The sequence below is a fragment of the Pelodiscus sinensis genome, chromosome 16 (assembly GCF_052426305.1).
Source record: "Pelodiscus sinensis isolate ZL-2025 chromosome 16, ASM5242630v1, whole genome shotgun sequence".
Taxonomy (NCBI): Eukaryota; Metazoa; Chordata; order Testudines; family Trionychidae; genus Pelodiscus; species Pelodiscus sinensis.
Genome location: NC_143067.1, coordinates 40,860,047 through 40,882,606, shown reverse-complemented (window position 1 = coordinate 40,882,606; position 22,560 = coordinate 40,860,047). Strand labels below are relative to the sequence as shown.

Genomic DNA, 22,560 nt, shown 5'->3' with positions numbered 1-22,560 from the left:
TAAATGTTGCATCTTCAGCAGACTGTCATGATGGCGTATTTAAAAGTGCAGTTCAAGAGGCCAGATATTGTTTAAATTAATGAGAACCCAGCTCCTTTTTATTCTCCAAAGTAAGAGTGGTTACAGTCACTTAGCACGTTTTTGTAAGGGTAGGAACTGGCAACTGTTTTCCACCTGGCAAGTAAGAAAATTACAGAGCTGCTACTTTTGCATACATTTGAATGGTGCTGAATTATTCAAGTCATACTGTCAGCAAACCCTTAGTTCTTCTTAGCTATCAGTACAGGGGAGTTTCATGATAACTAGTGGCACTGAAAGAGAGGGTAGACCAAGGACTGAGGTTCCTAAGCAAATAGAATAGGATCTAATTGTCATTTTTGTCACAAAACTTCCGTTGACTTCCAAGGGTGCCCCTGATTCAGTTGTACTGATGTCAAGGTGCTACAGCTGCTTCTGACCCAGCCAAAGCTGTGCTGGTTGGGTAGGGCCCCGTGGGAAGGAGCTGTGTCATGTTAATTCTGAGAGAAAAGAAATGAATCTCCGCCTCTCCATGAGCTGCTTCACTGGGTGGGTTTCGCTGCCTCTAGGGCAGGGGTGGCAAAATACGACTTCCTGCCAGCCATGCCCCCGCACGCTGCCCAAAGCAGGTGGCTGTGGGGGCCATGTGCCCCTAAGTGCCACTCGCAGCTCCCATGGGCAACAGGCAATGTGCAGAGGGCCCCCCAAGGGGGGGGTGGTCTGCAGACACATGGCCCCTGCAGCTGGCTGCTTTGAGTGGCATGCTGGGGTATGACAGGCAGGGTGCTGCTGGGCTGCTGGCTGGGAGCAGCCAAAGGTAAGTGTATTCCAGCCAGAGCCTGCACCTGGCACCCCACCCCACCCCACCCCTTCCTGTAACCCAGCTGCCTGTCCCAGGTCACAAACCAAACTGCAGCCCCTCCTGCACCAGGTCACAACCCCTCCTTTACCCGACCTCCTTCCCTGCCCCTACACCTCAGTGCTTTAGCCTGAGCTTCCTTCTGCACCCAGCCTCCACCCCAGACCCTGCACCCTCCATCCCTAGCCTGGAAGAGTGTGGCCCTCGGAGTGCCCCCCCCCAGCGAAAAGCGTTGCCCACCCCTACTCCCGGGCCTGCTTTCCTGCCGGGAGAGGCCGGTTGTGGAGCGGATGGTAGTTGAGTGTCTCCCAACCACGTGGTGACTTGCACTGCAGGGGCACCTGACAGGCCAGGATGGGGGGGGGGGGGGCCCTGCTACCACACGAGGCAGAGCACAACTGCCCCAACGTAAAGGTGCCTCTGCCGGCGCATGCGCCTTTCCCTTGCCAGGCTATCCCGCGTGTGGCCAGACTCGAGCCCCCTGCCCGACGGGCGCGGAGCCGCTTTCCTGCTCGGGGGGCTGTTCGCTGGGCACGTGCATGGCCCCGGCCCCGGCCCGCCCGCGCTCTGCAGCGGCAGGTGTCACGGCCGGTTGCTGCACCCGGGGGTCGGCGGGGGCGCCCGTCCCGCCGCGGGGAGACCGGCCCCTGCCGCGTGCTTGGCCCTGCGGCCGGACGGGCTCGGGGCAGCCGCGCGTGGGATGCGCCCAGACCGCAGCTTCGCCGCCGGCCCCACCCTGCTGCCCGGGGCGGGGTGAGCCGGGCCAGCGCCCAATGAGCGAGCCCCGGCCGGGGCGCTGGAAGCTTCCAGGGCCTGGGCGGGTATAAAGGGCGGAGGCGCGGCTGCGAAGGGCTTGGCTGGCGCAGCATGGAGGGCGCGCTGGAGGCTCAGGTGAGCGCCCGGGGCCCGGCCCGCAGGTGCGAGGGGGCCGCCGCCTGCCCCGAGGGCGCGGGGAGCCTGTGGCGGCGCCTTGCCCCGCTGCCCCCTTCGCTGCGAGCGGCGCCTCCGCCAGGGGGCTCGCGGGGCTGTGGCCGTCGCTGCTCGGGGCCGTCGGCGCCCGGTGGCCGGTTCCGAGGGCTCGTTGCGGGGCGCCCCGAGCTGCGGGGCCGAGATGTGGGTGCGGGGCAGGGGCTCCCCGCGGTTGGTCTCGACCCGGCAGTTCGCGGGGTGGGGTGGAGCTGCCGCCCAACGAGCCGGGTCCTCGGGCCGGGGCCTGGCTCTGCCCAGGGCGCTGAGGCTCGGCGCTACCTTGGCCTCCCCCGGGTCTCAGCTCGTCTGGGCTCGAGGAGCGTTTCTCGTTCCTCTCTGGGCCCGGTGTGTTCCTGCCTTTGCCCGGCTGCTTTCCCTGGGCTGCGCTGCGGGGCCGGGGGCCGGGGGCCCCAGCAAGTTCTCCGCCCTCCAAGCCTGAGCGTCCAGATCGCAGCGCCAGGGAGCGGAATCCCGGTGCCTCTGTCAGTGGCCACGTTTCATCCCCCCACTGAGTCCGCACCGGGATAGGGGAGTAGCCCTGGGCCCTGGGTTCCCCGAGGCAGGGGAGCTGTCTAAGGAGGCAGCTCCTCAGCATGTCCCAGCCGCCTCGGCTTTCCACCTAATTCTCCCTCCCCCTTTCAGTCTCTCCCTGCCTGCCTCCGCTGGTTCCCTGCCTCCTTGGGTTCCTGGCTTCCAGCTGTAGAAGTGGCAAAATGCAGGACAATGTAGCACTTTAGAAGTGGTTACTCTTCCCCCCCCCCCACACACCTCTCGGGGTTGCCTTAGAGAGTGGTGGGGCTCAGGCAGGCCTGGGACCTTAAGCCACCAGAGAGAAGGGAATGGCTGGCTTAGCAGAACCCAGAAGCAACTCCTCTTCTGGGGGGCGGGAGGTGGGGTTGGCTTGGGAGCTGAATGTGGCTGTACGGGGGAGTGACTAGCTAGCAGGGTGAAAGGGACCTGGGCTGTCCCTGGCCCTGCAAACATGGGAAAGGCTTGAAAAGCTCCTTGCTGCAGTTTCCGCATCCCCAGATCTTTGGGGGGGGGGGGGTACAGGGGCTGCGGCTTGGCCAGCAGGGGCAGTCTGCTCTCTCCAGCTGCCACGTAACCTGAGACTTAGAAAATGCAGCTTCTGGCTGGTGTGAGCAAAGTGGAGACCACCACATGCGCATGAGAGTCTCTCTGGCACCCGTTGGGTAGCCTGGCCTGCCCTTAGTCTGAGCTGGTGGTTGTCTGCCCTTCCCAAAGGTGCCCCCATAGCTTTATAGGTCTTGGGCATCTGTGTGTGTCTAATGCTGAGATGGTTTCTCCTGACACCTTGTCCTGGAGCCTTTGCTGGGCTCCGGCTACATTGGTCCTGGTCACCATGTGACGCAGGATCTACCGTGGTTCTGCTGAACCATCCACATGCCAGGTGTCCTCTGACCTTGGCGAGCAGGAAGACTCGTCTCCGCGGCAAATGGGCATCTGTCTCCTGGTGGGATGGGTCCCTGCCACTCGGGTTCTTTGAACGCCTCCCACGTGAGGTCAGAAATAGCAGCCGGGCGGCCCTTGGAAAACGTGTCTGTCTGGCTCCTTGGCAGATGTGGAGCGATGCTGTCAATCAGGCCAACAAGCAAGCCCTGTTGGCCTGGGTGAAGGAGACGGGCATCCAGCTGGTGCAGGTGAATGGCCAGAGGAAGTACGGAGGCCCTCCCCCAGGTACGTCGCCAGGTGCTTTTGGCCTAGCAGGGCCATCAGTGGACTGGCTCCTGGTGCGGCGCTCTGCGGCAAGTAGCAGGGAATGGCGCCCTGGGCGGGGGGCAGCGGGCTGACCGCGGGGCCTCCGGACAAGAGGATGCTGGCGGGAGGGGAGCTGGTGTGAAAGAGCGACTGTGCTGGGGGGCTCCACCTGTCCTGGCTTGGCCAGACCAGGACAAAGGCGGGGGGAGAGGGGTAGTAGGACTGGGGGGACAGCTTACTCCAGGGGAGGCACACTGGGGCGCGGCCGCAGTCGGGGGCTTGCCAGGGCGGGTTGTGCAGAGGGGAAGTCTGTGCAGCTGGCGCCTCGCGCAGACGCGGGATGTTCCGTCGTGTCACGCAGCAGCCGTGTCAGCGCGAAATCCCAGGCAGACGCGCTGCCGGCTCTGAGCACAGAGCTGCATGGTGCAGAGCCCACAGGGGGGCGGGGTGAGCCGGGCCCCAGCAAAGCTGCGGGGGGGGGGGGGAGGTGAATTCGATGGGATCAACCCACGGGCCCAGGCTTCTTGGTTAATGGTTCACTCGGCTGCGCCCCAGCACCCCCATCGTAAGGCAGCGCTGAGCCGCGCGTTTCAGAGAAGCGCGGATTCAACGTCTGTACTGGCAACGGTTGAGCTGTGTCGTCTGATGATCGGATTTCGTTTGTCCTATAAGCGACCCTTGAACAACCAGCAATAAACCCTGTTTTGAAACCCCCGGCGGAGGGGCCCCGAGCAGGCCGCCCTCACTGCCACCTCTCTGATTGGCGAGGCCCGGTTTGCTCTGCACCCCGATGTCACGCCTCTTGTCGCGCTGAGCTCCTGGGGGGCGCAGTCGTCTCGGTCTCACTGCTTGGCTTCCCTTGGGCCTCTGCAGGCTGGATCGGGGACCCCCCTCCCCCCGGCTCGGAGGTGTTCATTGGCAAGCTCCCGCAGGACATCTACGAGAACAAGCTGATTCCGCTCTTCCAAAGCGTGGGCAAGCTGTACGAGTTCCGCCTCATGATGACCTTCAGCGGGCTGAACCGCGGCTTCGCCTACGCCAAGTACGGCAACCGGCGCGGCGCGCAAATCGCCATCGCCGCGCTCAACAGCTTCGAAGTGCAGAAGGGCTGCCCCATCACGGTCTGCCGGAGCACGGAGAAGTGCGAGCTGTGCGTAGACGGCCTGTCCGCCGCCGTGGAGCAGGGCCAGCTGCGGATGCTGCTGCAGGAGATGACTGCGGGCGTCCTGAGCATCTCGCTGTATCCCAGCCCCTCCCGGAAAGGGGGGCAGCTCGCCGTGCTGAAATACAACTCGCACCGAGCCGCGGCCATGGCCAAGAAAACCCTGGTGGAAGGTACTGGGCCTTGGGGGGCCGGGCCGGGGCAGGAGGGGAAGGGGCCCTGCGGATCACCCCAGTGCTCTGGCTTCTCGGAGCACTAGACTGGGAGCGGTGGGCTCTTGTCCTGCGACGGTGACGCCCCTGAGGCTGTTGAGCTGCTTCTGTTTGACCGATTGCCCCGGCCTCGTGGGGTAGAAAGCGCCGGGACAGAAAGGGGAGCTTGGCCAGAGCAGCCGCACGGCCACTGCTGTCGGGGGTGGGTCTTTCTCTGGTTAGGCCGATAGCCATTGGGTGCGACCCCAGCCCTTCCTTGCAGGGACTCGCTCGCGGGAGCTCACACCTGGGGAGGGGGGGAGGAAGGAATCCGGGTGCGTTTTTGCCGCCTGTCGCCTGCCTGCGTCTCGCGTGTGTCCTCCGGGTTCTCCGCCCCAGGACGGCGCGCTGAACCGGAGACCCGCTTCCTCTTGCGCACAGGTCACTTGGGCCTGTGCGGACAGGAGATCGAAGTGGACTGGCTGAAGCTGGACGTGAAGCAGCGGCTCCGGGCCAGCTTGGCGAGCGCCGTCCCGGCAAGGTTGCAGCCTGGTGTCTTCGAGGGCGGCGGCCCCAGCCAGGTGCCGGGCGAGGCCGAGACGTGCCCCTTGCCGCCGGCCCGCGGCGTGTTGGACCGTCTGAACGCCCTGTGCAAGAAGCAGCAGCTGGGCCCCCCCGTGTTCCTGACCAAATGTGTCCAAGCCACCCCGGCCGGCTGGCTGCGGTTCTGGTATCAGGTGGTGATTCCCGGTTACCCCTCCCCCTTCAGCGGGTTCCTGTGGCTCAAAGCGGATATGTCGGGCATGGATGGACACGCCGAGGCCAAGAACGCCATCGCGCTGCAGCTGCTCCGGACGCTGGGTGAGTCCTTGGGCGGGAGGCTGAGCGTGCCGGGTCTCGGCCGCCGGGACGGTAACACCTCCTGGTGGAGAGATGCTGTCGGACCAGCCTCAGCCGGAACCACAGAGCCATTGGGGGGGGGGGGGGGGGGGGTGGGAGGGGCGGGAGCCGGTCTCCTGCAGACCAGCCAGAGCAGCTTAGTCCTGGGGGTGAGCCCCTGCTGCTGTTAGACGGGGCTGGTCCTGGCAGCGCCCTCCAAGCTGGGGGGGACCTCTGGGCCTGGGGGAGGGGGAGAGGGAAGGTCTCCTGCTGAAGGGGGGTGAGATGCTCCCCGTGGCTGGAGGGGATGGGTGTGAGCTGAGGGTGAAGGAGCCGAGAGTTGCAGGAAAGGCTGGAGGGGGAGTGGGGGGCTGCTGTGGCGCTTCTGGTTCTAACTGGCTCTTCCTTCCCCCACAGGGTGCCTGGCGGTGTAGGCTGGATGCCTCGACAGAGCCACACGCTGCCCCTCGTGGGGGGGGGGGGGATGCTCCTCTGGCTCCTGTGGCTGGGCCGGGGCGGGGGCCGGGTGTGCGGACGTGCTGTAAGCTGGTCTTACAGGGCGAGGTGCTGAGCAGCCGCCTCCGCCCCCGGCCGCTCGGTTTGGTTTCTCTGTTCAGCGTGTTTGTTGTAGGTTTTAAATGTTTGGGCTCTGCTCCTGCTGTGCCCGGGTGGGGGGACTGGGGAGGCGGGTGTCGTGCGGCGTCCCACGGGCTCTGCTGGCCAGGCAGTGCGGAACCCCTCCGCCTCCCAGAGCCTGCATGGTGCAAAGATTTGTCTTTAGTTCAGTTTGGGGGTTGGTTGTATCTAAATGCTCCCGCCAGCTTGGTAGGGGAGGGGGCCGCTCAGTGCTGTTTGGAGAGGGACTGGGGAACTTCCTGCCACTAGACTGGCCAGTCGATGACTGTCCCTGGCACCTAAGCACAGAGCTGGATCGGCCCAGGGCCTGCAGGTGCAGAACAAGCTGCCCACCCCCAGCTGGGGGAGCTGCTCTGTTTAAATTCCTGGGCCTAGACCTTGGTCCCTTGACTTTTTGTTTCCGTTGAAGGTTGTTTCCTTTGCCTTAGCAGCTTGGTTGAGTTCCTGGCTGGGCCCGGGCGGTGAGGTCCAGGGACTGTCCCGTGCCGTGGGGCAGAGCACAGGACAAGTGCTGGGGAGGGGGAGACCCCCCCCCCGATGCTGCCTGCGCTGCTGGGGAGAATCCAGGGTGCGTTGCTCCGGGCCCAGGTGTGGCCCTGTGGGCCCTGGGCGGGGCTGGGGGCAGACTCGGGCTCCTGCCCAGAGGGGGTCGTGGCTGGCGCAGACGGGAGCGGTTTTTAATGAGAAGTGACGCCTTTCTGAGGCCGCGAGGTATTTATGAGCAGGGGGCTGCAGGGCAGTGGCATTGGCTGCTGTGTATGAATGGGCATTCGGGGGGGGGTTCTAGTAAAATAGCCTGAAAGGCAAATACCGTGTCCTGTCGCCTGGTGTGTGGTGCCCCCTCCCCCCCGTGCCCCCACAACTGGACCCCTCCCTCCCTCTTGCACACAGTCCCCTCCTGCATTGTCACTCCCCAGGTTTGCTCCACCCCAGAACCTGCCGCTCCCCTGAAGAATGAACGGGGCTCTGGGCATCTCAGTTACCAAGTTGCCAAAGCCAATGCACTGCGCGTTCCCTCTTCCCTTCCCCTCCCACCCAGGCACCCCCTGGCCCCGTTAATTCCTCACCCCGGTGCATGTGCTGCTCCTTCCATAATGCCCCCTCCCCCTCGTTCTCCGAGCACGGCGCAGCAGGCGGCTGAATCCCGGCTCGGTGAGTGTGGCTGCCCCGGGGCCTGGGCAGGGTAGAGCGGCGCCGGGTGCTGCACGAGGGACCGACAGGCTGGGGGCAGGCTCTGGAGCTCACAGGCCCAAGGGCATAATAGGAACGGCAAACAAACAAACGCTCCACCGTCCCCATCTTGCTGCAGTGGCTGCCAGGGGTCAGGGCCCCAGGCTGGGGGAGGGGGGGGGGGAAGCGGCAGACTCGATTGGTAAAGGTATTTAGAGGCCTCTGATTTTTTTTTTTTAAGCAGCTGGGGTGGTGCCTAAATCCCTTTGACAGTCTGAGGCCACATCCTGTCTTTCACTCCCCCTCCTGGGCTAATTCGCCCCCATGGCTGCAGCCCTGTCTCCTACACGGCGCCAGTTACGCCGTGGCCAGCCCTGCCTGGAGCCACGGTGCCCTGGCCCCCCCTCAGCTGCCATGGCCGGTAGTGAGGGAAACGGCTGTGGCTCAGACTAGCCGCAGGCTGGCAGGTCCCCACAAGCGGAGCCAGGCCCTGCGGCCCCTGGGGAAGGGCCAGGGGAGGAAACACGCGGAGCTAGCAACAGCCAAGTGGAGCAAACTCCTGCCTGGTGCTGGCTGAGAACTACCACAGCTTCCTGCCCCGCCTGTCCCCAGCCGTCAGGATGGCCGAGCGGTCTAAGGCGCTGCGTTCAGGTCGCAGTCTCCCCTGGAGGCGTGGGTTCGAATCCCACTTCTGACAACTGCTGTTTTTGTTAAACTGGGCGCTGGCACCACTGAGGCAAATGTCTGGATGCGGCTGCTGTCCCAAAGCCCCGTGCAGCCCCGGGGTGCCCAGGAGCAATTCACTCTCCCCAGGTCCCCTCAGAAGGCGAATGCTGAGGTCTCAGGCTGAGAGATCCAGGGTCACCAGGAAGCAGGGCCCGTGGCCTGCAGTCATGGCAGGGTCGCTTGCTCCAGCTGTCCTGCCCCTTGTGTCCAGAGGGGGTCTGGGCTGAGGGAGGCAGGGGCTGAGGCTGATCTGCCAGGTGAAGGCCGTGCCACCCCCTGCATCCCCCTCTAGTGGGCTGCTCCCCCCACCTCCGAACTGCCACTGGGCCCCACCTGCTGCTGGCCCCAGGCAAAAACCACCAGGGTGCAGGCCTAGAAGCAATTCTGGGCTAATGGGGGTGGGCACGGGGGGGCCCTATGGGGCTCCCTCAGCATGCAGGGGCCCAGGGAGACGGGCCTGTGGCAGGCTGAGGGGGAGCGATGGGCCTCCAGCCCCCGGCCTCACTGCAGCTGTAACCCAGAGTACAAATTGCGCCCCCATGGGACAGAGGGACGGGGGTGGGGTGTCCCACAGCCCTCGGGGTGGCAGCAGGAAGGGGGTGGAGCAACAGCATCACCCTCCCCCTTATTTCCATCAGATGCTGCAGGCAGCAGGCAGGCAGAGCTGCTGCGGGGTGACTAGAGCAGGGGAGTGGATGCACTGGCCAGGGACCCAGGAATTGTGCCCTGGGGGGAGCTCCACACGTGGAAAGGGAGGGCAGAGCAGGGCCCCTGGAGCGCCTGGCCGGGCAGCTGCTCCAGCTCAGGCTAGTGGCCCAACAGAACCCGCCCACCAGGCCCCTCTGGACAAGGTGCCACCCATGGGTGCCAGCCCTGCCCCTCCCTGCCGCAGTTGGCCCACCACTGGCAGCTGTGGGGGCTCTTCCTGCTCCCCTGCCTGTGCTGTCCAGGGGAGGACACTGGCCTTCTCTGTGCCCAGCCGCTAAGCCAGCCCACTGCCCCAGCACTACCGGGAGTTCCCAAGCAGCAGCTCCCCAGGCTAAGGGCCCAGCACCCCACAGAGCAATGCAGGGGGGGGGGGGCACTCCAAGCTATCCCAGGCTGTACGCATTGGATCTGGGAGGGAGATTGGATGCAGGAGGGAGCTCTGGGCAGAATGGGGGGCAGGAGTGTGGGAGAATGGGGGTCAGCATGTGCAGAGGTTGGGGGGGCAGGTTCTGGGCGGGAGGTGCTTACCACAGATGGCTCCCAGCTGGTAACCCCACAGGCCACACACCAGCCTCTGCGGGGGAGGGGGGGAGAGTGTCTTGGGAGAGGGGGAGGCAGGGCATCTCTGCACTGTCCTGATCCCTGAGAATTACCCCCCCAGCTCCCACTGGCCGGGCTGGAAGCTGAGGGTGGTGCCAGAGCGGAAGCAGCACGTGGAACCCAGTGACCCCTTCACCCAAGGGGCAGGCGGGGACACACTTGCCCCAGGCACGCCGAGTGGGGGGCAGGCAGCAGCAGGTAGGGACAGGAGGGCCTGGGGGGCTGAGGCTGCATTTTGCCCACTCCTGTCCTAGGACCCCTGGAGCAGACAGAGCAGGTCACTGCACACGGCCCCTGCGGGGCCCACAGTACCAGGCAGCCAATGCGCTTTATTATCAACAGCCATGGGCTCAACTCCCCCCTCGCTGTTTCCTTCCGTCCTGCGCCAGCTCGTGTGGAGCGGCTGCAGACGAGCTCTGCACCAATCCCATCCCCACGCGCTGGGGGCTCTGCCGCTCCTACCCAGCCCATCCGGCTGCCGAAGAGCCGGGTCTGCGCGCCGTGGTGTCCTCTGCACCGCAGCTCTGCCCAGCGGCTGTAACTGCCGTGGTGCTTTACCATGCCAGTGTGGCAGGACCAAGTATGCCCCTCCCCCCGTCCCTTCCTGAGGTGCATGGTCCCGGGGGAGCCCCTGCCTGGGCCATGCTGGCCAAGGGAAGGCGCCCAGGAGAGCCGGGCCATGCTGGCCAAGGGAAGGCGCCCAGGAGAGCCGGGCCTCTACAGGGGACGGTGCGCGGCCTCCAGCTGCTCCCACCATGGCGCGGCCGCAGCCTCTGCTGGCTGCACAGCCAGCGTCCCTGCAGGGCTTCCCGGCCGCGGGGCGTCCCTCAGTCGCTGTCCTCGCTGTCGCCCTCCTGCTGCTCCTTGGGGGCCTCCTCCCTCAGGCCGGCAAAGAAGTCCTCGCCGCCGCCCAGGGCCTTGCGGCTCAGGGCCTTCAGCTGCCCGCTCTTCTTCCGCCGGCGGTAATCGTCCACCACCACCGCGGGCAGCGCCGAGATGTCCCAGAACTTCACCTTCTGGTCGTGGCCACAGCTGGCCAGCAGCTGCCCGGTGTGGGATGTGGCCAGCTGCTCGACGGGCTCCCCCACGTGCTGCCCAACGCTGCCGATCACCCGGTTCGGCAGGATGTTCACCGCCCTGGGACGAGCAGGCGCCTGATCAGCCAAGGCCAGCGCTGCGGGTCCTGTGCCGGGCTCAGCCAGCCCGCCCCGGGGAGGGTCCTGGGGCCCCACGAAGTTAAGAGGCTAACACGGGGCCAACACTCGGGCAACCTCGAATCCGCCACCACCCGCCCCCAACGGGGGCCTCAGAGCCGGGAGCTCAGGGCGGAACGGGGCCTAGGAAGCAAGAGCCAGGCAAGCCCAGGGCACAACAGACCCGTCTCCAAGGAGACAAGGCCTCACCCCCTGCCGGGAGTTCCTGCGAGCACCCCGGAGCCCAGGCCCCGCCCGGCCGCCACAGGGAAGTGCACTGAGAACAGGCGCAGCCCGAGCACCAAGGGCAGTGGGGACGCACAGCAAGCCCAGCCGGGGCGGGGGCATTCCTTCCACTTCCGCTGCCTCCGAGGCGTTAGCAGCTCGGCTCCCGAGTTCCCACCAACAGACCCTGGGTGGCATCCTGGGACCCAGCCCAGCTGGCTGCCTGAAGCCCCCGGCCCCCCCCATCCCCTGGAGACCCCAGGGCAGCTCAGCGCCACCCCCCAGCCCGGCGGGCAGCAGCAAGGCAGCCCCATTCCCCCCCCGTTCCCAGCCTCGCTGCCGGGAGCCGGCACTGGCCACTCTCACCTGATGACGCCGTCCGTGGACCCGGTGCACAGGACGTTGTCGGTGACGGGGACCATGCAGTCGATGGACTCGGCCTTTATGGCGAAGCGGTCGCTAGTGGCCCCAAAGCCGGCCCAGTTGAAGAGATAAATGGTCCCCTCGCTAGAGCCGCAGGCCACTTTCTTCCCCCGCTGCGCCAGCAGGAAGAGAAAGAGGCGGAGCTGAAAAAAGCAGCAGCGTGGGACAGGCCCCACCCCCGACGGGCTCTCCAGCAGGGGGCGCACCCATCAGCAGGGAGAGCCAGAACCGGCCGGGCTCCCGCGTTTATCTCAGCAGGGGCCTGGGACCATCTGGCTGAATCTTAAACTGCCCAGGGCGCCCGCGGCGGGAACAGCCGAGCGCCGGGGCTGGAAGCCTGGGTCGGTGTTGCTACCCCCGAGGGCGCCTGCGTCTGGAACAGCCGAGCGCCGAGGCTGGGAAGCCTGGGTCGGTGTTGCTACCCCCGAGGGCGCCCGCGAGCTCCTACCTTCATGAGCGCGATGGACGTCAGGTCCCCGCTCTGGGGCTCCGAGACCAGCTCAAAGCGCCGCCTCCTGATGTTGAAGACGCCCATGGTGCCATCGCCGCTGCGGGATCAAAGCGGGACATCCCACTCAGACGGGGGACTCCTCACTGCCCCCCAGCCCGGCCAGCGTCACCTTCACCCAGCCCCCTGGCCAGAGTCACCTTCACGCTCCCCGACCCCCGGTTCGGCCAGCGTCACCCCCCAGCATGGCCGCGCACCCGGCCGCATGGTGAGCGATCTCCCCGGCAGGGCCCCCGGGATGAGAAGCGCGACAGACTCAAGCGATGCCCAAGGGGCGGGGCCTGCTGATGCCCTTCAGGGGTGGGGAGAGGGTACCTGCAGCCCGGACTAGCAGAGCCAGTGGGGTGTGACCCCCCCATCTTTGCTGCCCCACGGGCCTGCAGGCCTGCCCGGCGCCACCACGGAGCCAAGCCCACCTGGCAGTGAGCAGGAGTCTCTTGTGCTGGTCCACGGCCATGGCGCCGATGTACTCCTCGTGCTGGCGCAGGTTCATGACGGCGGCGCCCCGGCGCAGGTCCCACAGCTTCAGCGTCCCGCCCTCGTCCCCCGTGGCGAGCAGCTGCTCGTCCAGCACCAGCAGGCTGTTCAGGGCCACGCTGCGGAGACCCCGCCCCGGTCACCCGCCTGGCACAGAGACCTGGTTGCCCGAGGGGCCTCGCGGACGCTCCCGCTGTGCCCCGGGGAGAGGGCAGCTCTCGCCACGGTACCCAGCCCGGGCGGCGTTGCGGCAGGGCTCCCCCAGCACGCCGGGCGCTCCTCAGGTGCGGGAGCATGGAAGGAGCCATCCTCGGGAGCAGGGAGCTCTGGGCCCTCTCGGCCGAGCCATCTGGAGAGCGCAGCGCCTCCCATCAGCATGGCGGGCGGCACCAGCCCCCTCCAGAGCTAGCTCCCACAGCCCGACTCAGCCAGGGGAATCACTGGGGGTGGCTGGTGGCAACCGAGCCCCCTGGCCGGCTCCAGCTTCCTGGTCATTCCCGCTGCTCCCACGAGTCTGAGACGGGGACAGATTCCCCCCTGCCCACCCCACACGCGGCCCAGCCCGCACAGGGCAGCGCCGCGTGTTCACGGACGGGCACAGGGGACGGAGCGCACGGGACCCCAGCTTCCTGCCCCGGTGGAAATGTGGAGCCAAAGCTAGCTCAGGAGGAACCACGCCCTGCTCTCCGGAGCGTGGGGAGTCGGTTCCCAGGGGCCCTCGCTGTGCTGGGGGGTCTGGGGCACAGAGCCCCCTGCAGACACGCACCTGTGGGCCTTGGAGAAGCGCGTCACCAGCCGGCCCTGCTCCACGCTCAGGACGTGGATGGCTTTGTCCTTGGACACGGTGAAGAGCTCTGTGGACAAGACACTCCGTGTACACTCAGCCCCCTGGCAGGGACCGACTGCCCGGCCCTGAGCAACAGTCCGGCTGCCTTGTCTCTGCTGCTCGCTCCCCTCTCCGCCCGCCCCAGGCTCTCGGGACCCCAGCACAGCCGGTCGCGGGGTTCCCGTCCGGACACTGGGAGCTCAGTGCGTGGACTGGGCCGAGCAGAGCCAGGCCGGCTCAGCACGTGACTGCGAGACGTCTCGGCCAAGCCGGCGCGCTCCTCCCCATGCCACACGGCTGAGACCCTGCCAGGGTGCAAGCAGAGGGGCTGCCCCACGCTGGGCAGAGAACGGCTCCCTGCTGGCTGGCCTGCACCCCCACCCCGCCCCTGCGAGACACCAGGTGGGGAGAGGAGGTCACTCACTGTGTCCGTCGTGGGAAAAGGCCACCTCCCGGCAGGATTTCAGGTGGTGTCCTGAGGACCAGAGCTCCCGGTTCCCCCCCTCCAGGAAGGAGAGCGAATACCTGAACGCAAGCAGCTGGGTTAAGGGGTACCCGGGGGGACTCGCTCCCTGTCACGCCAAACGCACATTCAGATCCTCAGCTGGGGGCCCTGGGGCAGGCCTGGGGAGGTCTGTGCCTGAGGGGGCTTTCCTGATGCAGGCCTGGAGAAGGACGGGACCTGCAGGGGCGCTGCCCGCTCCCCGGGGTGGAGGGGAAACAGGAGCCAGAGCTCGGAGGGGCTGGACTCACACGGAAGAACAAGGACCCGGATGGAGCAGGAGCCCCAGCGGTGCTATGGAGGCTCAGCCCCCCCCCAGGGAGAGCCCTGCTCCCACCCCTCACTGCCAGCAAGTCATGGACAGGTCAAAGCATGGCCCCACGGCCGCTCCATGGCTTGTGCTACATCCCTGTCTCAGTCTGCGGTGCTCGGGGGGAGAGGCCCCAGAACCGCTGCCACTGCGGCTTGGGGCTGGTGCAGGGCCTTGGAGTGGGGTGCCAGGGAGGTCATGGGATCGGGGACCCCCGTGGCAGACAGCGTGCAAGGACCGAGCGGAGGCACTGCCGGTGGGAAATGGCGCGCTGCCAGCCAAGACCCTGTTCCCAGGCTAAGCCGTTGCTGGAGGAAGGAGGACGGGCATCCCAAAAGCCCGACATCAGAAACGGCCTGGCCCAGCCCCCACCTTCCTTCCCAGAGACAAGCAGGATCGTCAACCAACTCAGCCTCGGAGCTTGGAGAAACCCCTCTGAACACACGGGGAGCCTCTCCCCACACTTCTCCTGGGGCCACACCCCCAGCAGCTGAGTCCGGCTCCTAGCGACAGAGGTGGGGAGGGGCTGGAGGGGCCTCAGGTACACACCCCTCACGGGCCCTCTCCCTCCTGAGCAGTGCTGGCTCCGGGGGTTTCCGCGAGGGCCCGTGGCTGATGAACTACACAGCGCTCCCCGCTCAGCTAGCGCCCACTCACACGTAGACGTCCCCCTCCACATCGCCAGCGGCCAGGATGTCCTGGCTGGGGTGGAAGGCAATGGTGTTGGCAGCAGCTTCAAAGGAGATGTCCTCTGGGGTGTCTCGGAGCCTGGGCTCTGGCTCTGGCTCCGGCTCCTCCTCTGGATCTGCCTTTGTGGGATCGGGATACAGGAAAGGTCAGCACCGAGGGGCTCACTCCCCCAAATGCAGACAGGCCGCCAATAGGGCTTGTGATTCCCCACCACTGAACCCTCCCCACCTACAAGGGGACACCAGCAGAGCCCCCCACTGCCCGTCCGACATGCACCCACAGGGGGGCCCACCTGCATGTGCCCTGCGTCCTCCTCCACGTCCGCCTCCAGCTCCTGAGACGCTTCCTAGGCAGGGGGAGAACGAGACCATCGGATTTAAATGGGAGGAGGAGCACCCTGGGGAGCCAGTTCCAGGCGATGTGGCCTCCACCCAGCTGCCACCAAAGACACCCACTGCAGGCAATGCACCTACTCCAGCCCCACCAGACACGTCCCTTAGGCCCGGAGCTGGGAGATGCCATGTGGCTATTTCCTGCGATAGCCTGGAAAACCCTTAGTGAACGACGGATCTTTGGAGGCCACCGGAACATGCCAAGGTGGGGTGTTCTCATGGGCCGGGCTCCTAGGCGGCCCCTTTGCGGGAGATGGGATGGGGGCCTTGGGAAGTGTCAGGAACGACAAAAAACTAACCGAATACTGGGCCTGGCATGGGCTCTTGGAGCGTGTCAAAGGGGGAATTTCTAGCAAGTCCTCCCCCCCGTTAAGGGAAAGCCCTGTGAAGCGATATCCTCGGCCGAAGCCGTTCTGAACGGATAGCCACCGAAAACCCCCTTTGTGGGTCTGAAGGACTGACTTCGTCAGAGCCCTGTTGGAGCGAGGGGGCAAGCTCTGGAGCGTGGCTACGCTGATTACTTTCAGAAATAACGGCGTTGCGCAAGAGGGGTTTTCTTCCGCAAGAAGGGGCCGTGTAGATCCTCCTTGTGGCACAAGAGCCTCTTCTGCAAAATGGCGGCTCATTCGATATGCAAATGAGGCTCAGTGATATTCCACGCTTAGCCTCATTTGCAAATCTCTGGCGCAAGATGGCGCCAGTGTAGACACAGCCCTTCTGTTATAAAAGTGGAACGAGTGGCACAGCCCTTCTGTTATAAAAATGGAACGAGTGGCACAGCCCTTCTGTTATAAAAATGGAACGAGTGGCACAGCCCTTCTGTTTCCTGGGGACAGAGCCTTAGGCCTCTTCCACATACAGACACTGGAGTGGTGTAACCACAGAGGGGAAGAGGAGCGTGGTTTAACCAGGGTTCTCCTGCTCCGTGTGGCCACGAAGGGCTTTGCTGGGATGTAAGTGAATCCACTGAAAGCCGCCCCCGTGCTAGACTGGCGCACGTTTGGAGCGGAGGATGAACCGAGTGGATCCAGACGGGCCGGCGGATCCCAGCAAAAGCCTGACCTGGGCCCCGCGCTGCTCTTTGGACCAGCACGACCGAGTCATCAGGTCACTAGCGCGGATGCCTGGTGGGGGGAGGCAAAAGCCCCAAGCGCCACCCAATGACAGCACCTGGCCAGGCGCAGCCCCGCCTGCCACCAGCTCCCGCGGGCACGGGCCACTCCTGGCGCGTTCACTCTGGAACCTAACGACGGCCGGCGCCGCCACCAGCGCTGGCCCAGGGCGTTGAACACGGTGTGCGCTGCTGGCGAGAGGCGGGGAGCGGAGCGGCCAGGAAGGAGGCAGAGCTCAGACCGGGCAGAGGGGCCCGGCGGCGTCACTGGAGCTCCCGCCCAGCCGCCAACGTGCTGCGGGCGGCCCTGGGGCCCAGCGCCGAGCTCTCGCCCCCCGCAGCAGGGGTCGCTCTGCAGAACGGGGCCGCCAGGGGGAACCTGGCTCAGACTCACGCTCACCTCTCCGGGCGCCGCCATCTCGGCGCGGGGCGGTCCTGGCAGCGGTGCAGTAGAGGCGCGCCCAGCCCCAGAGCGGTGCCCGCAGCCGGCGCCGGGTTGTCCTTTCCCCTGCCAGGACGCGCCGGGGGGCGGGCCTGTTACGTCCGGTTGCCCCGCCCCGCTCCCAGCTCTTAGGGCTCGCGGACAGGGGGCGTCCTCGCGCCGGCTCTAGCTCAGGGGTCCCTTCGCCAATCCCGCTGCCAGCGCCCGCGTCGGGGGTTCGAGACCCGCGGGCCGCCTGTTGTTTTTTCCCGCGGGTTCCGCCCGGCTGGGCCCTCGCACGCTGGGGCTTGTTTTACCTGCCGCGCGGGCCGGCTTAGCCCAGGCGCAAACGGGGGCGGGGTCACCGTTCCCACAAGCCCGGTGCAGCCCCAGGCCGTACCCCACCAGATCCCCCCCCCTGCAGGGAGCTCTGAGCGCCGGGGTGCCGTGGGCTTGGCACTAAGGCTCCATAGCTGGCCATGGGGAGCCGCAGCTGGCCAGTGGCCCAGGCTTAGCTCAGCTGCCCAGCGGCAGCTTCCAGGGGGAGGCCGAGAGGCTCCAAGCCGTGGCTGTCCTGCCACTTTTCCTATGGCTGGGGTCAGTATGCCTGGCCCAGGGAAGCAGGCAAATGGCATCCCCTACCCCCCATTGACAGCGGGGCTAATGGCGGATACGGGCCTTGCACTCACTGTACCCCTGACATCCCCCCGCCTTATTCTGCAAGCCAGGCGGGCTCTGGCCCATCACGTGCAATGTGCTCAGGAAGCTCAGTGGCTCCTTCTCCCAGCCCCAGCCAGAGAACCGCTCTGGCCAGGCCTGGGAGAAGCAGCTGCCTTTATACCCTGACCTACAGGGCCCATCGGTCTCCCAGCCAGCTCCCCTTCCAGGCGGCAGAAACCAGAGCCAGGGGGAAGCACCTGACAGTGCCCCCCGCAGGGGTGAAGCAGAACTCTAGACCCGGCTCGGCTCTGCCCACCCACCCCAGTGCGTCAGTTGGGCTGTGGGGGGCTCCCCTGCAAGCCCCTGGGGGCCCAGTGTTCCCGGGCACGGCCCCCATGGCTAGTCCAGGCAAATGGGTGGCAGGGGGCAGCCTGGAGCGACAGGGCTGAGCTCGGGCCGTGTGCCGAGGGGTACAGTGGCAGCCGCGGGCAAAAGGCCGGGCAGCGCCCGCGGGTCTCGAACCCTAGTGGCTGGGTTTCCAACAAGTTAGAATCGCGAAGTAACCGCTGAGCTAGAGCCGGCCCGAGGGTGAAGGCCTGCCACGAGCCAGAAGAGCTACCAGGGGGCGTGGCCAGGAGTGACGTAAATGGGCCCTTTAAGGGGCAAGCCCCGCCTCGCAAGCGGCTCTGCGGGGGCCCCTGCCAGGACCGACCCGCGCCCCCCGCCCCCGCGCTCTGCTCGTTAAGCGCCAGGCGGGGTCCCCCCCCCGACGGCCATGGAGGCTCCGCCGCCTTCGGCGCCAGCTGCGTGTCCAGCCGGGCCGCGGGGAGCGGCGGCGCCAGAGGTGCGGGGCCCCCGGCTGACTGGGGGGGGGACCAGCGTGCAAGTCCCACTCCCCTCCCTGAGCCCCTTGGGGGCGGGGCAGCCCAGGCACCATGTGTGGGGGCTGCGGCCCCTCTAAGTGTCCTACCGCCGCGGGACACGGTCCCGCCTCCCCTCTAGCCGGGCGCGTTTCGCTTTGTCCCCCGCGCTGGGAGGCTGCTGCCGCTCGGCTCCTGGCTGCAACCCGAGCAGCTGGGTTAGAATCAGCGCCCGCCCGGCGATCAAGGGCTGCAGCGGCCAACGCCGAACCCCAAGGGAGCGGCCATGGGGCTTGCTCGCTTCCCCTGGCTTCTCCCCTCCCCAGCCAGGCACGGGCGCCCTGGGCTGCTTTGTGTCCAAGCTCTGCGCCCCCTCTCCCCCGCTAACACGGATTGAAAAGCTGGTTCCGTCTTCTCCTGGCCCCCGCCCTGCCGGCTAGTCTGTGCTCTGCCTGCAAGACTGCGGGGAGGTGGGGGGCGGTGTCAGGCCGATACAAAAGCAGGACCCAGAGCTTCTCCAGCACTTGTCCCCTCCTCCCCGCTGCTGGGATCTAGGCCACACTGTGCTAGTTTGTGGGAGCTCATAGACTCATAGACTTTAAGGTCAGAAGGGACCATTCTGATCATCTAGTCTGACCCCCTGCACAGTGCAGGCCACAGAATCTCAACCACCCCTCTTAGAATAATCCTCTCACCTATGTCTCAGATATTGAAGCCTTCAAATACTTTGAAGGACCCAACATGCAGAGAGTCCTTCAGCTGTGATCTGCACCCCATGCTACAGAGGAAGGCGAAAAACCTCCAGGGCCTCTGCCAATCTACCCTGGAGGAAAATTCCTTCCCGACCCCAAATATGGCGATCAGCTAAACCCTGAGCATGTGGGCAGGACTCACCAGCCAGACACCCAGAAAGTTCCCTATAGCAACTCCTATCATCCCTCCATTGACCTATTTCCAACTGATAATGAATGGTCAATTAGTTACCAAGATCATGTTATTTCATCCAACCATCCCCTTATCCTAGAACCATAGAGCTGGAAGAGACCCCAGAAGGTCGTCAAGTCCAGCCCCCCGCTCTAGGCAGGACCAATCCCATCTAAATCAACCTGGCCAGGGCTTTGTCAAGCCGAGACTTAAATACCTCTAGGGATGGAGACTCCACTACTTCCCTAGGTAACCCATTCCAGTGCTTCACCACCCTCCTAGTGAAATAGTTTTTCCTAATATCCAACCTGGACCTCTCCCACCACAACTTGAGACCATTGCTCCTTGTTCTGCCATCTGTCACTACTGAGAACAGCCTCTCTCCATCCTCTTTGGAACCTCCTCGTGGCTGCCACTCAGCAGTCCAGGGGGCAGAGACCCAGCGAAATGCTTCCAAAACATCCCTCCTCTTGGAAAGCAATTCCTGGCAGAAGGCTGAAAAAATCGCACAGCGAGGTTCTGGGCCCCGTTCTCTGGTGGGGGGAGAGTTCATATTTTTAAGCCTCTTTTCTAGGGGGTGCCTGCCCTTCTGGCACAGTACTGGGTCACTGTGGCCCAGATTCCAAGGGGGCATTTCCCTTCCTCCTGCCAAACACACTGGGCCCAGGGATTGTCTGGGGGCCAGTGAGGGGCACCCCTGGGGAGCCTGGAGTGTGGCTGACCCCATGGAAGAGGTTCAACGAGCTCCACCGAACGTGGCTGTAGGCCCGCATGGCGCTGACTCTGGACCCATAGCGAATGCAAGGTTTGTCTTACGAGCCAGCCCCCAGCTGGGGATCAGCTCCTCCTGCTGTTCCAAATGGGTGAGGACCAGAGAGCTACCACAGGAGGGAAAGGAAACCTCACAAGCTTCCCACAGGCAGTCCTCCCCCATCCCATCTTCAGCCCAAAAGGCAAACCCAGAGACAGACACATGCACTGAGAGCAATTATATTGCAGCCTGAAGGTTACAAGTCTTACCAGTCAGCAGCACAGGAGAATACAGGTGCAGCTGCCCTATGACCGCAGCTCTCCTCACAGCAGGCCAAAGGAAAGACAAAATGCCCAGGAGTCCTGCATGGGGCATAAAGAGAAGAGCAGGGCTACTAGGCTCCATGAAGGGTTACTGAATCCGTTGAGAGCCGCCCCTGTTGCTAGACTGGCGCACTCTGGAACCTAACTACGGCTGGTGCCACCCCCAGGGCTGGCCCTACCATGAAGCCAACTGAGGCGGCCACCTCAGGAGCCAGACTATGGGGGAGGGTGGCGCCACTAGGACATAAGAACATAAGAACGGCCGTACTGGGTCAGACCAAAGGTCCTTCTAACCCAGTAGCCTGTCTGCCAACAGTGGCCAGCACTAGGTGTCCCAGAGAGGGTGGACCGAAGACAATGATCAAGCGATTTGTCTCCTGCCATCCCTCTCCAGCCTCTGACAGACAGAGGCCAAGGACACCATTTTATCCCCTGGCTAATAGCCTTTTATGGACCTAACCTCCATGAAATTATCTAGCTTCTCTTTAGACTCTGTTCTAGTCCTAGCCTTCACAGCCTCCTCTGGCAACGAGTTCCACAGGCTGACTACACGCTGTGTGAAGAAGAACTTTCTTTTATTAGTTTTAAACCTGCTCCCCATTAATTTCATTTGGTGTCCTCTAGGTCTTCCATTATGGGAACTAATAAATAACTTTTCTTTATCCGCCCTCTCCACACCACTCATGATTTTATAGACCTCTATCATATCCCCCCTCAGTCTCCTCTTTTCTAAACTGAAAAGTCCCAGTCGCTTTAACCTCTCCTCATATGGGACCCATTCCAAACCCCTAATCATTTTAGTTGCCCTTTTCTGAACCCTTTCCAAGGCCAAAATATCTTTTTTGAGGTGAGGAGACCACATCTGTACACAGTGTTCAAGATGTGGGCGTACCATAGTTATATACAGGGGCAGTAAGAGATTCTGGGTCTTATTTTCTATCCCTTTCTTAATAATTCCTAGCATCCTATTTGCCTTTTTGACCGTTGCTGCACTCTGTGTGGACATTTTCAGAGACCTGTCCACGATAACTCCAAGATCTCTTTCCTGATTTGTCTTAGCCAAATTAGCCCCCATCACACTGTACGTATAGTTGGGGTTATTTTTCCCGATGTGCATTACTTTACATTTATCCACATTAAATTTCATTTGCCATTTTGCTGCCCAATCACTGAGCTTGGGGAGATCATCTTGGAGTCCCTCACAGTCTGCTTCTGCCTTGACTGTCCTAAACAGTTTCGTATCATCCGCAAACTTTCCCAGTGTTCCCGGGCACGGCCCCCATGGCTAGTCCAGGCAAATGGGTGGCAGGGGGCAGCCTGGAGCGACAGGGCTGAGCTCGGGCCGTGTGCCGAGGGGTACAGTGGCAGCCGCGGGCAAAAGGCCGGGCAGCGCCCGCGGGTCTCGAACCCTAGTGGCTGGGTTTCCAACAAGTTAGAATCACGAAGTAACCGCTGAGCTAGAGCCGGCCCGAGGGGAAGAGCCTGCCACGAGCCAGAAGAGCTGCTCGGGGCGGGGCCAGGAGTGACGCAAGACGGACCCTTTAAGGGGCAAGCCCCGCCCCGCAAGCGGCTCTGCGGGGGCCCCTGCCAGGACCGACCCGCGCCCAGGGGAGCACCAGCCGATTCCGGATCGGGGCGCGGTGCCGGGCCGCTCCCCACGGACGGACCGGGGCGTCCCCGCGCGCCCCCCGCCCCCGCGCTCTGCTCGTTAAGCGCCAGGCGGGGTCCCCCCCCCCCGACGGCCATGGAGGCTCCGCCGCCTTCGGTGCCAGCTGCGTGTCCAGCCGGGCCGCGGGGAGCGGCGGCGCCAGAGGTGCGGGGCCCCCGGCTGACTTGGGGGAGCCATTGGGGGGGGGAGGGGCAGCGTGCAAGTCCCACTCCCCTCCCTGAGCCCCTTGGGGGCGGGGCAGCCCAGGCACCATGTGTGGGGGCTGCGGCCCCTCTAAGTGTCCTACCGCCGCGGGACACGGTCCCGCCTCCCCTCTAGCCGGGCGCGTTTCGCTTTGTCCCCCGCGCTGGGAGGCTGCTGCCGCTCGGCTCCTGGCTGCAACCCGAGCAGCTGGGTTAGAATCAGCGCCCGCCCGGCGATCAAGGGCTGCAGCGGCCAACGCCGAACCCCAAGGGAGCGGCCATGGGGCTTGCTCGCTTCCCCTGGCTTCTCCCCTCCCCAGCCAGGCACGGGCGCCCTGGGCTGCTTTGTGTCCAAGCTCTGCGCCCCCTCTCCCCCGCTAACACGGATTGAAAAGCTGGTTCCGTCTTCTCCTGGCCCCCGCCCTGCCGGCTGGTCTGTGCTCTGCCTGCAAGACTGCGGGGAGGTGGGGGGGCGG

At 64.7% G+C, this 22,560-nt stretch overlaps 2 protein-coding genes and 1 non-coding gene across 5 annotated transcripts; 2 read left to right on the top strand and 1 right to left on the bottom strand.

The window, feature by feature from the left end:
- The first annotated feature begins 1,576 nt into the window (after positions 1–1,576).
- DND1 (DND microRNA-mediated repression inhibitor 1) lies at positions 1,577–6,449 on the top strand. Its single transcript, XM_075900053.2, has 5 exons — positions 1,577–1,768; positions 3,427–3,544; positions 4,439–4,900; positions 5,360–5,779; positions 6,215–6,449. Exons 1-5 carry the CDS (start codon positions 1,745–1,747, stop codon positions 6,229–6,231), a joined length of 1,041 nt encoding a protein of 346 aa, XP_075756168.1. The 5' UTR covers positions 1,577–1,744; the 3' UTR covers positions 6,232–6,449.
- Positions 6,450–8,217: 1,768 nt separating this feature from the next.
- On the top strand, positions 8,218–8,300 carry TRNAL-CAG (transfer RNA leucine (anticodon CAG)). The gene has a single exon. It is a non-coding gene; the product is annotated as a tRNA-Leu (tRNA).
- A 1,646-nt stretch (positions 8,301–9,946) lies between these two features.
- Positions 9,947–20,247, bottom strand: WDR55 (WD repeat domain 55). Of its 3 annotated transcripts, none has more exons than XM_075900051.2 (9): positions 20,180–20,247; positions 15,084–15,137; positions 14,759–14,910; positions 13,714–13,814; positions 13,230–13,317; positions 12,403–12,582; positions 11,927–12,026; positions 11,422–11,591; positions 9,947–10,774 (listed from the first exon to the last, which is right to left on the bottom strand). In XM_075900051.2, exons 2-9 carry the CDS (start codon positions 15,087–15,089, stop codon positions 10,465–10,467), a joined length of 1,107 nt encoding a protein of 368 aa, XP_075756166.2. In that variant the 5' UTR covers positions 15,090–15,137; positions 20,180–20,247; the 3' UTR covers positions 9,947–10,464. The 3 variants fall into 3 exon arrangements, with proteins under 3 accessions (XP_075756166.2, XP_075756165.2, XP_089625704.1); XM_075900050.2 differs by lacking the exon at positions 20,180–20,247 and adding an exon at positions 16,695–16,828; XM_089769578.1 differs by lacking the exon at positions 20,180–20,247 and adding an exon at positions 16,354–16,456.
- Between the last annotated feature and the right edge of the window lie 2,313 nt (positions 20,248–22,560).

Bases quoted from the DNA above. Each gene is read 5' to 3' on its own strand.
- DND1 (XM_075900053.2), top strand. From the start codon at position 1,745: ATGGAGGGCGCGCTGGAGGCTCAG. The intron at 1,769-3,426 runs GTGAGCGCCCGG...GCTCCTTGGCAG, and splicing joins AGGGCGCGCTGGAGGCTCAG to ATGTGGAGCGATGCTGTCAA. The intron at 3,545-4,438 runs GTACGTCGCCAG...GGGCCTCTGCAG, and splicing joins GTACGGAGGCCCTCCCCCAG to GCTGGATCGGGGACCCCCCT.
- WDR55 (XM_075900050.2), bottom strand. The intron at 14,911-15,083 runs GTGGGCCCCCCT...GATCCCACAAAG, and splicing joins AGGACGCAGGGCACATGCAG to GCAGATCCAGAGGAGGAGCC. The intron at 13,318-13,713 runs GTGAGTGACCTC...TCTTGTCCACAG, and splicing joins CTTTTCCCACGACGGACACA to AGCTCTTCACCGTGTCCAAG.